The following is a 17,177-nucleotide window of genomic DNA, read 5'->3' on the forward strand; positions in this document are numbered from 1 at the left end:
ATCTTTATAATTAACTACACATCAGGTGGGCCACAGGGTTGTTTAATTCCTGCCTGAGTCCATCTCTGCTGAAAGGGGAGGTGCTCTGGCCTCTCATCTCCACCAGCTGCCTGTGCAAGTTGCACTGTGTTCCTCTGCATGGGCCAAGAGCAGAGCCAGGGAGCTGCTGGGGCTGGAAATTAATCCATTTATCAGGCAGGGAGAGAGGGAGGGGCCAGTGGGGAAGAGAAAAAGGAGAATCAGTTTTCAGCCAGAATGAGCAGCACTCAGACCTGGCATCAGGGAAGCTGCATCTTCCTGCACAACATTCTGCCAATTTAAGGTCTCACAGCTGCAGGTTAAAGCTTTCAAGAACATCTGGGCATATTTGCTGCAGTCACAGTTGTAGTGTTGGCATAGCTGCTGAAAGTAATTAAGGCACATGCATCATTTTTTCTGAGCTTAAATTTAATGCAAATTCTCATCTGCTAAAAGCTAGGCATATCTAAAAAATGTAGTAAACTTTTCAAAGAAAAGCACTGCAGGAATACTTGATACAACTGGCAACCACTGATCCACAAGACTAAGAATAAATTCTTATCAAGTTGCTCATGTTATTCCCAGAGTGTTTTAGATGCACTTTCAGCATCTTCCCCCAAACAACTTTTACAACTCCAGCTCACCACAGACATGTATCCAACAGCAGGGTAATTGGAAACAGCCAGAAATACAGGCAGAGCTTCTCATGAGATAACCACTCTTGTACTTCCTTTGTGGAAAGCAGTGGAATGCAATAATAGGAGGGGAAGGATGTATTTCACCATGGTTTAATCCCACTGATGTGTCAGATGAAATTTATTAATCACCTGACACATTAATCAGACACAGAAAGGTAACTGAAGATTCTTTAATAAGGGAGATGGTGGAAAGCAATAGAGGGAAACCTAAATTGTTTTGTGTCTATTCTCAAGAGCCCAAATCCTACATGTGACTGGTGATGTCCACATGGAGCAGTAATTAATCCAGTGAAAGAGCCACACTGACTCAGATGGGGGCTGAATGTGACACTCACCCCTTCCCCATCCCATAGCCTACACTGGCCCCTCTCCCAGGACATCAAGTGCCTCCCCCCAGCTCTGCCAACCCCTCAAACTGGGGGTGCCCCTTGCCCTGCTCTAGAGAGGTGTCAGCACCACCCAAGAGCCACCACACCCATCTCTCCATCTCATCTGTTCAGCCTTTTCACCTGTACCTTTTCTCATCTTCACATCTGAGTGGTTTCTCAGCTCCTTTACTGCCTCTGACAGCACCAAATGATTTAATTTTATTTCTATGGGCTCTCCCATTTTATTTTTGTGGATGTCTATCAGCATTAGACAGACAGGCAAAATAAAAGCAGTAGTGATGTGCAAGAGGGCTCAATAACAGGTGAAGAACTTGACTTACTGCACACTTCTTTTAAAGTCATATATAAAGCTGATGACCTTTGAAGATAAACACTAAAATGAAAAGAGCTGAAATGTCAAGCAAGACATCTTGAGCTATCAGCCAGGTGCCTGAGAACTGAGAACATCCAAGATCCAATCAAACTCTCCCACCACCTTACTTGTCTTTAGACAAATCACTTAAGGGCTTGATCTTCTGCTATTAAGAGCCTTAAGAGTTGACAGCAACTCCAATACAGAAGCAGGTTTGGACCCTTAAAGTTTTCCTCTCTGTCAAGTAAGGAGAATACTTACCTAATTACACAGAATCTTGTGAAGATTAGTGTTTTAAAAAGTACTGTGTGCCAAGGTTTAATCATCATCATCTGGCTCTGGAGACTTTCATAATTAAGTGAGCATCCTCAACTTTTGAAATCAAAGAAGCCAAAAAAATCAGAAGCAAGAAGAGACTATGTTGCATAAATATCTGATTTCACAAGTAACTCACTGAGAGAGGCCAAATCCCCCAAATTTGGTAAGTATTTTTAAAAAATCCTTGTGTAAACCACATGCTAACATTTTTTGATCTCAGCTCAGATTTTAAAAGGAATTACCTACAAAATCCTTGCACTGTGCAATCAATATCTTTACTTCCAGCATCCACTTCCTCACCCAAAAGAAGCAAAGGAAGGGAGTAGTCCCCTCCACTTCTGCTGTGTCAAACAGTGGATACCTGTATGAAAAAATACTATAAAAATAGAAGCAACATCTACATCACTCTCTATGCAATAGCTGATGCATTGGAGTAATTTTTTAAATAAGTATGCAATCAATAATGACCTAAGGAAAAAAGAAAAAAGAAGGCACAGAAACCCAACAAAATTACATGATCCAGATGCCAAAGTTGGAGCAAGGTTGGCAGTGTTATTCCATTTAGATGGATTAACCAGTGTCCTTCCCTGGCATATTCTGGCATAAACTATTTTTCTCAGAGCATGCCTCATGCTTAATTGGGAAAAAAGCCAAAACCCAAACAAATATGAGACTGAAGACTATTTTCAGGGTATCTATTAGTATGTAATTTTTGTCACCTTTTATCCCTCAGAGGATCATTAACAGTCTGACTTCACAGTTGTTAAGAACTGAGAGGCCACACATAAACTTGCCAAGAGAAATAGAAGAACATGTCCTTCCTATAATTTTGGTACCAGTGTCATTTGTTTTTTTCCCAACTGATCTCTTCAGGCTTTTTACTCCCAAACATTACCTACAGCAAACTTCAGCAACAAAATCACACATGAAATATTTTCTCTGCATCATGAAGTTCAGATTTCTGCACATGCCTGCACAAATAAGAGACTGAGAGCAGCCCTGGTGAGATTTCAGAGGTGTGTCTCTGTTTCAGCTGTGCTTTCAGATCCTGACAGGAGTGAGTGCCAAACAGATTGTATTACTTTGCTCATTCTGCACACAAATATCACATGAACCAACTCTGTCCAGGTATGAAACCAGCTCAGGAGACAGCAGCTGCATCTCTTTCAATAACCATGATCCAGAGTAAGACATCTCCTTTTTGTACACAGCCTGGAGCTCCATCCATGGAGTATGGGAAGGACATAAACAAAGCCCAGGCTCCCAGGAGAAGTTGGGATGCAGCAAAAAGAGCAACAAAGCCTTGATGTGCAAACTTCCCCAACAAAAACATTGCTAAAGACTGAAGTCAATGCAAAAATGTTTCCCTGGAAGAACCATCCTGATTTTAACCACCAATGCAAGCTACACTTTTTCTTCTAAAGTGATTTTTTCCTGGTCTAATTTCATCACTAATCTCCATTTCAAATGCACATTAAAATGTTGGGGAAGGAGTAACTTAACTACTCTAATTTTACGCTCACATATACTCCTCAAATAGAGAAATTTGATGTGAAACTTAAATAGCAAATGAGCAAATATTTTTAAGTGCAAAACTGTGCATAAGTCAAAAATACCAGAAGAAACAAACACAATTAGATATTCTGGGGATGTACAAAGAATAGCTGCTTTTCTAATAAGTTTAAAAACATCCAAGCCACATAAATAGGCAGTGGGATACCATTTATGGCCACTAATAAGGAAGGAATACTGAGTTTAGCAAGATATACTTCAGGGGAGCCACTTGAAAACCAGCCTATTAACTGTGCTTTCAGGACCAGAGGAAAAAAAAACAAAACAAAATAAAAAATTTAGCCAGCAGTGAGAAAAAAATCAGAAAAAAAAAATCTGACAGTTTATATGTGTGGCATAGAACAAGAAACAAATGTCAAGTAGTGTTCTTCAAGCCTAAACTTCTGTCTTTTCCAACCTAAACAATTCCATGATTCTGTGATTATCTGCATCACTGTATGACATCACTAAGCACAGTGCAAAACCAGCTATACAAAAATTAATGGAAAAAAGAGGCTACTGACATTAGATCTTTGCTCCTAGTCTGATGAAAATATAGAAAGGCCAGAAGAACAGAAATCAGAATTCAGAGGAAATGCAAATGTTTTGAGAAAACACAAAGTATATTGTTAATTCACATATCCCAAGAAGCACTACTTGCAAATATCAATAGACAACAAACATGAAACTGTACAAGGGAGAGGAAGAACTGTTGGGAGAAACATCAGAAGCACCAGCAAGGATGAAGTAACTGGTGAGAGGAAAAAAGTAGTAGTCTTGAGAGAAACAGGAAAGTGCAATTTTTTTTCTTAAAAGATTACATAGTCATTTGACATGCCTTCTACAAGCACAACTGATCTGTCTTTTAAATTGCTTGCAAAAACATAAGATTTGGCTCCATAGTGATCCCCACACCTACATGATTTTATAATCTGCATCCTAAATAACTGGATCACCAGGCAAACCTCCCTCTTCTCTATTTTTCCACCCCTCGTGGAAACCAACCAAGAAAACAGGATTAAATTTAGAATGATAAAATCTTTAATCCATGCAGCATGGTATGAGGGACTTCATTTACAGCTCAGAGAACTAGACACTAAAGCAGTTTAGTAAAAGATTATTTTCATGAAGTATTTATAATAACGTGGGGTAAGTACTGCAGGCAGCAGCAATACCCAATCTGTACAAATGTGTTTGAGGCCAGAAGAATTGCAGTGGAGTTGAGCAATTTTCAGAACAGCTCTAATAGAGGAAGAACAGACTCAGTTTGGGTCATGCTGGTGTGAACACCATCACTTGGATCCCTGTGCACCTCTCAATTAAGCAAGGCAATGGTGATTTGCTCTGCATACATTTCCAGTGACAGCAAGACTGTGACAGCTGTTCCAGACCCACGGCACAAATCCCTCTTTACAAAAGGTTGCCTAGCAGGCCAAAATTTTAAACTCAACAACATCTCAGGCATCTCAGAAAATATCCTATATGGCTCTTCTGACATCTTGGTCTACAAAGCACTGAAAGAGTTTATATACTGAAAACAATACTGGGTCAAATGCCAGAGGAAGAGACTCAGCATGGATTAAATATTCATATATGTATGTAAAATAAGCTTCCTTTCTGCCTCTGGTCATCACAGAAGACAAAAGGTTCCTTCAGTGTTGTAGGAACTGTCACACCAGTGCCAGTCCCTCACCCAGAGGGGGAGAGGGCTCTAACTGGGAAGAGCTCCTGTCCTAATCAGTGAGGATTTACTTGCAGGAAAAAACCCAACAAAACAACAATTGCAGCAGCAAGATGATAATGTTAAAGATCACGTTTCTCACAAATACAAAGATGAAATTTAAGTCTGCAACAACAGCTGTCACCACAAACAGAACTGTTGCAAACACCATCAATAAGGCTTTCAAAGCCAAGCAGCCACACTGACAGGGAAAGTAAAGAGGCTGTTATTGTACCAACTATGAAATGCATTCAGTAGTTATTAGCTGTTCCCAGCAGGCAGCAAACATAAGACCAATATGGTAACAAGATAGTAGAAAATGAGTGTGACTGCAAGATGTGGGCAGAATTAGCAAGGGTCATTTGATGAGTGCATTGCCTCAGCTGGGCAGAAAGCTGTGCTCAGAGGCACTCAGAGACAAGACAAACCCTCCCTCACCCAGCTTCCTACAAAAATTGCATTATAACATACGTAGAAGTTGCTCATTTGATCCAATCAATACCTTCCAGAGCTGGCTGCATAGAACAAATTAAGCTGCTTTTAAAATTGGGTATTTGTTCATAAATGTAAGCTGACCTGAGCTCATGAAGTTGGATCATTTGCTATGGTGATGATGCCTTTTTTCCAGTTGAGTTTCAAAACAGATCTGACAATCTATTTAAAGGTTTGTACTCGAATTTTTACAAACCTAATTCTGAGTTAGAGAGCAATTAAACAGAATTCACTCTTGTATTTAACGACAGCTAACCTATTTTAAAAGAAATAAAGCATTACACAATTATTGGTAAGTTTTTAATTTATAAAACTTGCGCAGTGAGGGAAAAAAGGTAATAATTTATTTTCCAATGAGAAGGCACTATCAGGCTCTGCTGTATAAATTTCTACTCCATATTCCTTTCACGGGTGACAGGACACTGCACATGGCATGCAGGGCAGCAGCTGGTAAATACAATTTACTGCTAAGCACCAGTGTGAACCTGCATCCACTCTGACACATTAACTGTGTCTTCATTTTGCCATGATAGCTGTGCTCCCAGGACTTGAGAGAGCCACCCCTTCCATCTGTATTTTCAATATAATCTGTTATCAGATATATCTTCTGAAGTGATGAATAGAGGTCACATCGCAGCAACCAAATCAGACTGGCAGGCTGCCATCCTGATGAGCTTTAAATAACAAACTTGAAAAACTTTTTCATGTATCATTGCAATAGCTCCATAGCTCAAAGTGAGCTGAAAATCCATGGACAAACATGGGATTCCCAAGGAACTGGAAGCTGTCAATGTATGTGGCCCATTCTGTACAGTAAAGGCAAGGAGTTGATCACATTTAAAACACAAAATCCCACAAAACTAAGAGAAGCAATGGCCAAGTAACAAATTTTATCACTGCATTAGGTCTTTCCCTGAAATAGTAATACTTTGATCCTATTAATGCTCATAACTTCAACTGGAATTCTTAAAATCTGTGCAGACCAAAATTACTCAAAAGTCCTTAACCCATAAATCACATTGACCAAAGCCTTCAAGGAGATTGTGGTATTTTTGGAAATAGTCTTGGGAGACCTAAATACATTAATTAAATTTAACAGAAGATGCAGTTAAACCTCCTTGACTGCTTCACACATCTCAATTGTTCTTTGGTGCTCCAACCATCCTGTCCAGAGTTTCAAATTTCTGTTAGTCCCACACATACATCCCCTCTCTTTTTTCCCACTGGAGCTGTGAGTGTTGTGTCTCTAGTGCATAGGACATCAGCAGATTATGGAAGCTCAAGAGAAGCACAATCATCAACTTATTCCACCTTTGAAAAAAGAGATGTGCTGTAAGAAATTCACAGTGCATCACTACCCTCTCTTAGTTCCAATTTTTCCCCTCCTAACATCTCTCTTTTAAAGTGAGGGGACTATGCAAAGTGATGAATTAATTATAAAACAAATGGAGCACGTGAAATCAGAATAATTCAGTGAGATGTTACAGGTCTGTACAAGTAAACAAATGTTTAATAGAATAAGTTATTGATTTTAGCTGAACTGCAAGAAAAGTCAGTGCAACATGAACTGCACCAGAAAAAGACTGATTTTGATAATTGGGATATATTTTAGGATAAATTTGTGTAGATTTAGGAAGCTTGCCTGTTATTTAAATACTATGTCCTCTTTTTAAGACTATAATTTGATAATTAAATTCAGATATGCAGAGAGATGTAAAGGTTTACTCATATTTAATGTGTTAACAATGACTTGACTTGGAATCAGGCCAGACAAAGGGAAGCAAGGGCTGGTACATTTTTCAGCAGGAAAGTAGACAGCCATTGGCACAGCAGCCTTCAAAGAGTAAAGAAATCCTAGTACTGGCTGCCATTCTGCTGTGAATACCAGGAGGGCTGTAAGAGTTTAAAGAAAAGAGAATAAAGGTACAGCTTAAAAGATGCCTATTAATTATCCTAAATATGTAACTCACAATACTGTCACTATTTTACACTCTCAAACATGGCTTGTGACTAGAAATTCCTATTTATTCAATACAGAAGAGAATGAACACAAAGACAAATTCCTCCCAATACCTTCAGTGCAGGAGTGATTCAACCATTCTCAGTGGATCAGGACAGGGACAGAGAGGTAAGTGAATAGCCCACACACCCTCAGCCTCTCTTCTGAGACTTGGCAACTGCAGCTTCAGCAAACACTAATCTCACATCCCAAATGTTACTGGCCCGTTGGACTGGAGAGCCTTAGCCTGGTATCTGCTAGGAATGGGATATTCCTGGCAGACACAGGAGGCTTTGCACAGCCCCAACTGCAGTGAGCAGATCTGGCTGGAGTTTACTCAGGCTGACCTGGAGGAGCTCAAAGTGTCTCAGTAGGGAGCAGCAGACACCCAACCACAGAAACACAGGTCACACAAACTGCACAGGGTTGGGGCTGTGCACTAAATACTGAACATTTCAATGCTGCAGATGCATTGCTGGACTGAGTACATGGATACAGGCTGAGGCCACACCTTTGGGCTGCAGCTCTGAGGTACCCAGGGGTTGCACCTGAACCAGTGACAGGTCAGGGATGAATGTGCTCTGCTAGCATTGGAGAGGATCAGCTGCTCTGGTTTATTGCTGTGCCCTTAGCAGAAAGCAAAACTACACAGTGACATATTGCATAGGTACAGAATCACATACTGGGGACAGGAACCTGCGTTTCCAACTGGCACGACTTGCAGAGTTCAGCAAGGCACTAATCCCTGCTTGGCAGTACTGCCGGGAGCCACTTGGGGAGCACGGACAGAGTGCTGAGTCATAAGTCCAGCCTAACCTGGAGCAAACCTCCAGAAATGCTACCAAAATGTCCCTCAGCCTCCACCACCTCCCATCTGTGCCATCCCTCCTGAGCAACACTGCCACAGCACCCCATGGCTGCAAACATGCAGCAGCATCTCTAACACCACAAACTCAGGGGAGCTCTAAAATATGCTGTATTTTGACAAAATTTTACTTGCTGACATTAAACAGCCAATCTCTACTCCTGGTGGGCACATATGGTGAAAAGACAGATCAGCCTCGGTGGGCAGCGATCCTGTGAGGTGCAGGAGGCATCCTGCAGCACAATTACACATCCTTATTCAGGATTAAATCTAGGAATTCTTAAAGTCAAAGCCTTGAATATCATAATAAATTCTTGGCAGATTGATGTGATCTCTTAGATTGAAAAAAAGAAGAAAGGGAAACATAAATGCAAAAGTCACGTATGCCAACAACAACGCTCTTTTTCACCATTTGTTACCAGCAAACACTGAGCTGTAAATCTTTAGCTGGATAATTTTCTGGCAAGCCTACAACGACCAAGAAGTGGAGGAAGTCACTGGCAAGACAGTGAAGCTTTTATTTCACGTGGCATCAAAGACCAGGGCAAGGAAACGGGCACCTTCAGCCACCTAATGGTGTCCAGCCTCCCACGACTCACAGCTGCATTTCAGCACAGCACACGCTGATGCTATTTTGGAGCACGAGTGCTCTGCTGTAGGAGATGCGAGGCGGGAGGAAAGACAACCCCTGCTCATGTTCACATGCTGTGAAAAAAAAAAAAATCCAGCATGAAAAACTCCTTTGATATTTTTTTTTTTCAAACGAGATGCAAGCACGGTATTTTGAAACAGCACCAAATGAATTTACGAGATTCACTGCAAAACCAAGGGGCTCCAAAAGCTTCTTTAAAATGGTCTCCAACCCTTAAGAAGTGAAAGTGCAGGCCATGGTTGCAACCCCAAAGAGGCTGGGACATATTGTCAAAGATATCCTCATTCACTATATTATTTCCAACATCCTACCTCCCTCTAATTTTATACTGAAGAGCTACACGGAGCCTTTCAACACCATCAGCAAACAATTTTCTGCTTTTTCCACCTGTCTGAATTTGGATTAAGCCCTTCACCACTTCCAGTGCCTGGTTTACAGTCCAATCTCAGTTTCCTACACTGAGCAGTTCCATGACCTCTACCAGCCTGGATCTACTTGTACAGGGCCAAGGAACACTCTGGAAATAAATGCAACTATTTACAAAGGTGACAATATCACTTCAGCCCTATCACCAGGCAGTATGTCATCAGGAGATCAGAAGGGTAAGAAATGCTTAGAGCAGAATTTCCTTCATGAATACTTCACCTGGTGTTTCCTGAATGAAGGACAGCGGTCAGCAGTGCTTGCTAGAAAGGACTGTAAGGCAGAGGTATTGCCAAAGCATATGAATGCTGCCCACAGCATTAAGTCTGCTTGAACATTAATATTTAAGTGTACTTTGAAACTAAGCCATTTAGTAGCTGCAGTTAGTCAAGTAGCATTTTATCTTCTAAGGAGTATGTGCTGCTGGCTAAAGATCTGGCAACCAAAAGTGCCATGGTTAGTTGATTTAACTTCAATGGCTACTGGTTATTTACCCCAGAACCTCATCTGAAAGAAAGGCAGTCTGACAAATTATCATTATTTCAAGAAAAAAACAGAGTCTGGCAAGGTTTGTATCTACCTGTGATGGAGAAAAGAAAGAAAAACAAGCCCTGAACCATAATTACGTCTCATTAGCAAGTCAGCACCAATTAAGGCCCCACTTTTTGCCCACCTGGGCTTGGATTTGCTTGTTTGCTGAAAGCAATTTTTTCCAGAACAAGATTTTCATTTAATCATACTTAACAAAAAGAACGTTTAAACAACAGTAGTTTCATTCTTAAGCATGTTTGATACTGCTGCCATAACAACTTCAGCTTACAACAAAGATATATTCATTTCCCCCAGTGTTTATTAACAGCCTGTTTGATAAAACCCACTTCATATTATTAGTTCAAATATATTTACTAATAAAAACTGGTAAAGACTTCCTCTATATTTAAAAATGTACATGAAAGCTTTTTTTAAAGGAGCTGTTTTATTTTTGCCAGAGGCCAACAAACAAATCCCTATTTTTTTTTTTACAAAAGCTTATTTGCCAGATAATCAAGTGAAGCTATAAAACACCTCCGACTCCGGTCGCATAAATAAACTTGCCGATTGCTTATTTGTAATCCCAGAATATTGTATTACAGCTGTGCTGTCAGGCTGCAAGACAGGAATTTCAGTGCCAGTGGAAGTCCAAACCCATTCAAGACTTTTATTTAAAGGATGAATTTTTGCACAGGGAGACTATTCGTGACTTATTTAGCGAAACGGCTTGCTAAATTACAATAATAATAAGCAGGAAAAGCCAGAAGTGCTGCCCAGCACCTGGCCAGAGGCCTCGTGTTTTTGGCCAGAGACATGACTGCAAACCCACCGTGCCTGGGACACCCAAGAGAAGAAACCCTGACTCGCTATCTTATTCCCAACATCCTTCCTCCGTCTAGATTTTACACCGAAGAGCCACGCAGAGCACTCGAGCAGCTCCGCAGCCAGCAATTTCCTGATTTTGTCTTTTGACTAAGCCCTTTATCCGTTGCTCGGGTCTGTGACACCTGTGTTGGCAGTCCCACCTCACGGACATCGCTGTCCTACATTACAGCGCCAGCTCTTGGGGCCGGGGCCGCGCACACACCCCCGGCGGGGCCCGGGGCGCGCACCGCCGCTCTCCCCGCGGGTTCCCCCGTCCCCGGCCGCCGCCCCCGGGAAGGTCAGCCGGGCACAGCCCGGTGTGGCCGCTGCCGCCCGGGGAAGGCGGCGGCCGGGACCCCCCCGCGGGCCGCCCCCACCCGGGCCGCGGCTGCGGCAGCGCTGAGGGCGGCCCGGGGGGACCCCCGCGGGCTGGAGCGGCTCCGCGGCGGGCGGAGGGCCCGGCGGGGCGGCGGGCGCGGCGCTGAAGGACATTTTATCTGCCGGCGGTGCCCGGCCCCCGGAAAATGGCTGCCGGGGAGCGGGGCCCGAGCGCGGCCGCGCCGCCCGCCCGGCGCGGGGAGCGGCGGCCAGGGATGGCGGCGGCCGCCTCGTACCTTTGAATTTGAGCTCGTGCTGCGGTTCGAGGCTGAGGACCTGCTCCGCTTTCGCCATGTTCCTCCTCCTCCTCCTCGGCGGTGGCGGCACCAGGCGGAGAGAGGAAGGGACGGGGAGGGAGGGGAAGGAAGAGGGGAGGGAGGGAGGAAGGGAGGGAGGGAGGAGGGAAGGCGGGCGGGGGGCGCGCCCGGTAGCGCGTTCACTCCGGGCCGGGGCGCTGCTTCGCCCTCTCCCCGCTGCTCGTTCGCTCGTCGCTCGGGTGCCGCTCGACCCTCGCCCGGGTGGCTGTTCGCAGTGTCCCGCGGTCCCGGAGCGGGGCCAGGCGCGGTCGGGCGGCGGCCGGCGGCGCACACGCTGCCGGGCAGGGCGGGCGGGAGGCGGGATGATGCAGCACGGAGGGGCCGCGGAGAGGCTGCGGCGGCGGCTGACGTGAGCCCGGCCCCGCCGTGAGGGGCAGCGGGAGAAGCTCCGCGCCGCCGCTCCTGGGGCGTTACGAGGAGAAAGAAGGCTAATAAATAACGTATAATCGTCACTGGAAAGCGTGGTTTGTAATAAACGCCTTGTCATCCAGAAGCTGCGTGTTGTTTTAGGCCTCTGCTCCGCGTGGCCTCGGGCCGGGCCGGGAGCGCTGCCGGGGGAAGGAGCAGCCCCGGGGCCGCAGGGCTCGGGCACGGCGGCACAGCGCCAGGGCAGCTTTTGAATTAATAAAACCAGAACTCAAGCCACCTCCGATTTTAAGACATCCCCCGCCTTCCCTTGCTTAAGAGTAATCAAAGTTTTGGGTTGCTCGTTGGGGTTTTTGTGTTTGTTTTGGGGTGGTTTGTAGTGGTTGTGTTTTGGGATTTTTTTTTTTTTTTTTTGCTTGTGTTCAGTTTTGGTTGGTTGGTTTTTACTCCAGTGGTTTAAAACCTTTTTTTTTTAATTTACAGCATGGTTTTATATAAAGTGCTGCTCTATTGATAGCCTTAGGCCAGTGTAATTACAGCAATATTATGCTTTTTGCTCCCCTCTCTCCTCAGGTTGTTTTTAAACATTTGAAAAGTTCCTAAGAATTTATAAAACGTGGCTGTAACCTGTCAGAAGCAGGAGTTTGGAATGCCACTTACCAGCAGAAACTCGTTGATCGTCAAAAATGGTAATTTATGTCCACTAAAACGTATTTATTGGACTTTATACATACTGGACTTTGTACATATATGACTCCAGGAGGAGATGCCATTTGCAGAGATAAAAAGAAGAGCAACTCAAAGTTGTTGCAGTTAAGTTTGGTCCTAGGCAGGGCTGATGAGCAAAGAGATGAATAAAAATGTTAAAATGTTGTGAAAATTCATTTTCTCACACCAGTATAATCTACATGATGCAGCGCACCTTCCCCTCACACAAATTCTTTGTATCATGTTAATTGACTTAATAAATGCCAAAAATGCATAATGTGGCTAAAAAGGATAGAATTACAGCAAGGGTGCTGTTCTCCTTTCTGGCACTAAGAGCAATGTCAAATGAGAGATGTATATGTTAATTTTAACACCCCTAAGCAGGACAGTGGCATCCAGTGCTCTGAGCACATCTGCAGTGTTGATAGCACACCTTCAGCTGCTGCTGTCCACCACACTCCCTGCTTTTCTGCTCATGTGCTTTGCTTCCTCCCATCCTATTTCATCCTTTTTGTTCTCAGCTGTCTTTAATTCCATGCCAAAACAAACCCATACCTGTATTTAGTACAAAACTCTTAGTTTTGCATGATACAAGTGAAACCTGCCAACTCCTTCCAGCCAGAAATGATTTTATAAAGCTTCAGCACTGCAGGGCAATACACTCAAATACTGCTCTTGTTCCTTTATTTCCTTCTCTTTTGGGGAAAAAATGGTCACATAACCTCATAAAGGGGTGCATTTTCTTTTCCAGGAAACTAGATTTGGATGGCCTTATTATTTTTGCTCCTTGAGTTGGGGGGTAATTTTTACCCTAAACTACAGTTATGTCATAACATTTTAGATCTCAAGAGAGAACAGAGTTCACTTATATTTTGCAGCTTTGCCTGGTGCTGTGGGAAGGTTACCTTCTTTTACCTAATCTCTTAAGTTTTATTTTATAAACAGATTCTCTCTGTAAGCCATTCTTGGACCAATAATTAGTAGAAAAGACAATCTTTCTACATATTGGTAAATTAATTGCAAACTAACAGCGAGGAGTAAGAGAGAAAGCTTCACATGGCATGTAGTCATGCATAATAAAAACCCTAAAGTAAACAACTATTAAATGTTGCTGCCCAGACCTTTCTGAGTTCTACTGTTCCTGAAAAAAGTACAAAGAACCCCCTGAAGCATTTGATGATCCACCTCTTAAAGGATTTGCCAAGGTGTATTCACCTTGCCCTAATTGGCAGCTCTGAACTTACCTGTTTGTATTTGAAGGACTCGCCCACATTTTCACCCAGGCTGAAAGTTTTACAAAGCACAGCATTGTTTAAGTTGAAAATTTATGAAGTCTAATGAAAGGTTGCCAGGTTTTTGTTGCATGTAAATAATGTGTGTAGATTGAATGTTGTGCAGGTCAGATTCACTGAAATGGGTGTGCATGGAGTGCAATACCCCATCCCTGTTCCATGGACAGCCCTCACTGGGAACAATTCAGCCACAAGACTAAAAGGTAACTTGTTGCCCACGTGGGGTTTTGATTAACAGGAGAAAATTGGGATGAACACCACAGGGAAATGCTGGACAGCACCTGAAAACTTTGTACTGAAACAATTTTAAAGAACAAATTCATCAGTTGCAAAGCTTCTGCCTTAAAAGCTATGAAAGACTTGATCCAAGTGAAACATTCTCATTGTGTGTGAGCAAACCACATGGTTTGCATTTAGTCCCCAAATTCCCTATGCAAACATATGCAAACATCTTTTCCTCTCTATTCCAGCATATTCCATGTATCTACCCTTCTTATGCTCCACCTGATGCACATTCATGCCATCCTAGACAAACCCATCTGACACTATGCAAAAGCAGTTCACTCATATCTAAGATCATAACTTCAAAATTGCAGGCAAGAAGAAATTTAAATTATTCCAGGTCTCAAACAAAAGATGACATGGTGTGGGTTTCCTGCATAGGAAGTGCAGACATTTGCTTAGTAAAAACTTGTACCCCTTTTCATGTCAAACAGCAGTTCAGAAACAGGATTTTTTTTTGTTTAGCTTTTGAAGGCTGCTATTAAACTCAACATGTTAGATGTGCATCCCAGATTGAAACAACCAAACCACATCTTTTAAGCATCATGTAAGACAAGTGAATTAACTGCAGCCAAATCCCTATTTTTGGGGACTACATAAGCAACAGAGCAGTGGTTTAAAAAAAGCAAGCTACCAACCAGCTGGCTGTATTAACAAGAGAAGATCCCTTCCCAGCACAACAGGCCCCACAACACTATGCAGATATTAAAAGCACTTACAGTTTTGATTGACAGAAACCTGGCCTAAGCAGTTGAGAACTGTGCAATTCATGCAGTTTAATGTAAAAGCAATGTATTAACTAACTTGGCTCTGATAGAATTTTTCAGGCCTTGCCCTGCTTGACAAGACTGTGTGTGGCCTGCAGTTTCTCAGACATAGAAAAGAAAGGAAGTGTTACACAAAAGCTGCATTCTTTCTGCTGTTTCCCCCCATCCCTTCTTTGCACAAGATCTTCTGCCTTTGTCTGTGTGTACATAAACCAGGGAAAAGCTCCAGTTTCTGAACACTAGTAGTCAGGACTTCTGGAAAACAGCTATTGCAGTCATTTGTACATGTAAGCTATTGCTTACATTCCTCTTCTATAATTATATTGCTATAGAGACTGTTTTTTTTAAGATGTGGAGAATTTTGGAAGCATTTATAAACAAGCCAGCATATTTATAAACAAAGCTTTTTATTAATAAAATGTTTACACCTTTTTTTTTTTTTTGCACAATACATCAGACTGGTAGTGATTTAGCATGTTATTACACTATAAAAGTTTATTATGAATGCTTAGGCTGAAAAGGCTGTTTAGATTATGTCAAATCAACATTTCTTTATTTGCATTCTATGCACTATATGGGAGTGTAACAATTGAAACAAAAAGGAGAGAACAAAAGCCTGGTTTTCCTCATTAGCATCTACAAACCAACAATACAGACAAACCTGTACACGCTCTCAGGACCAGCCCAAGAGAAGACTAAAAAAACAAAAGTCTCAAAACATTCATAAGCTTGGGAATTCATCACTACAATATTTCATCACTAGTAATCTGACTACACTTCATGCAGTGAAGCAATGGTTGGAAATTTGTGCAGTTTACAGTGCTGCAAATGCTCTGTAACTTTGAGCGGCTTCAGTTTGTTTTAGTAAGAGATAATATAGTAACAAGGCACAGACCTTTCAACCTTTGTAACAGGTTAACCCCATCCTAGAATGAAAAGGCAGAATGTTGTTATGGGTGACAAGAATTGCTGATACAAAGGTTAACCTTGACACATTTTACAGGCAAACATTTACTACACTGCAAGAACTCTATGCATATCAGGTTATTTTTGTGTCCTGAACACACAAATGCAGTTTGTCATTCAGAAAAAAAACCTATTTTTTTTCTTCATTGTCCTCAGTGTGGTGGGTACAAGTGGGAGGATTGCTAGGAAGTCTTAACCATTTTAGCTACATTAATGCAATCCATTTCTGTGCCCTAAATCAATTAATTCACCATCACAGTGTCAGTGCTGGATACACAATTTCAGGAAGAGGAAGTACAAGAAAGGTAAAATACAGAAGAGTGGACTAGAAGCTTACAATAACTTGCTCCTCCAGGTGAATGTGCTTTTAGCCTTCATTATGTGGTAAAAAGCAGTAGTGGCACAGGTCTCAGCTGCTGTAACAGTTTCATAAGGGTGTGCTAATGAATTATCATTTTGCCTACAAATATTTGCTCCTGTGACAAATGCTTCTAGAACTTTGTGGCAAAAGGGACACTCAGCACCTACCATTGTCTAAATCCCATAAGGAAACAAAGAACAAATTGCCAAGAAAACATAATGGATTTAATAGGAAATACATACTGTAACATGAGTAAAAGTGAGGCAAGATAGTATCAAGGTGTCAGAGTTACAGAATATTCAAGTGCAACAACTGGATGGAGTATCACACCCACAGTGATGAAGAGCATGACAGAAGAGTGGTCTGTGTCTTTCAACATTTGGAAAAGCTGGTTTGTTCAGTAATACATATGTGAACACATAACAGAAACCAAGCAAAGTAAGCCCTAACCTTCTTAAAAGAAAATCTTTATAAAGGTAATTAGCTCTTTAAATAAAATTTATAATTAGTGTTTAAGCAAAAATTTAGGAACATCAATTTGCAGGTTGATGTAACAGGAACTGTAAAATTGTTTCTTTTAAGACATCCTTATTCTAGACTGAGAAAAGTCATCCTACTGCCTTGATTCTTCATGTAAAATAGGGAGCACCAAGTAACTCTCAGCCATTAGAACTTTTCTAAGTATTTCTGAATAGCTCTTTATAGCATGGACACTCTGACAACACTATGTTAAAAATTCAGCCTTGGGTGGGGTGACAGGAAACAGAGAGGGGAAAGGAGGAAAAAGCTGACCCTAGAACATTTTGACATGTCAGAGGCTAAGCCTATCAGTATTCTTGGATTTCAGGATAGTCTTATATCCCTTGAA

The 17,177-nt window shown here is 42.2% G+C and overlaps 1 protein-coding gene across 2 annotated transcripts in view; it reads right to left on the reverse strand.

Annotated features, from left to right (window-relative positions):
* The window catches only part of VAPB (VAMP associated protein B and C), a 32,840-nt gene extending 20,869 nt beyond the window's left edge, over nucleotides 1-11,971 (reverse strand). The window contains exon 1 of one of the 2 annotated variants that reach the window (XM_079321451.1): nucleotides 11,487-11,971. In XM_079321451.1, coding sequence (XP_079177577.1) covers nucleotides 11,487-11,544 — 58 coding nt within the window. In that variant the 5' untranslated portion in view covers nucleotides 11,545-11,971. The remainder of the gene's footprint in view (nucleotides 1-11,486) is intronic. The other variant, XM_079321452.1, reaches the window with a different exon arrangement.
* Nucleotides 11,972-17,177: the final 5,206 nt, after the last annotated feature.

The sequence above is a fragment of the Erithacus rubecula genome (assembly GCF_903797595.1).
Source record: "Erithacus rubecula genome assembly, chromosome: 18".
NCBI lineage: Eukaryota > Metazoa > Chordata > Aves > Passeriformes > Muscicapidae > Erithacus > Erithacus rubecula.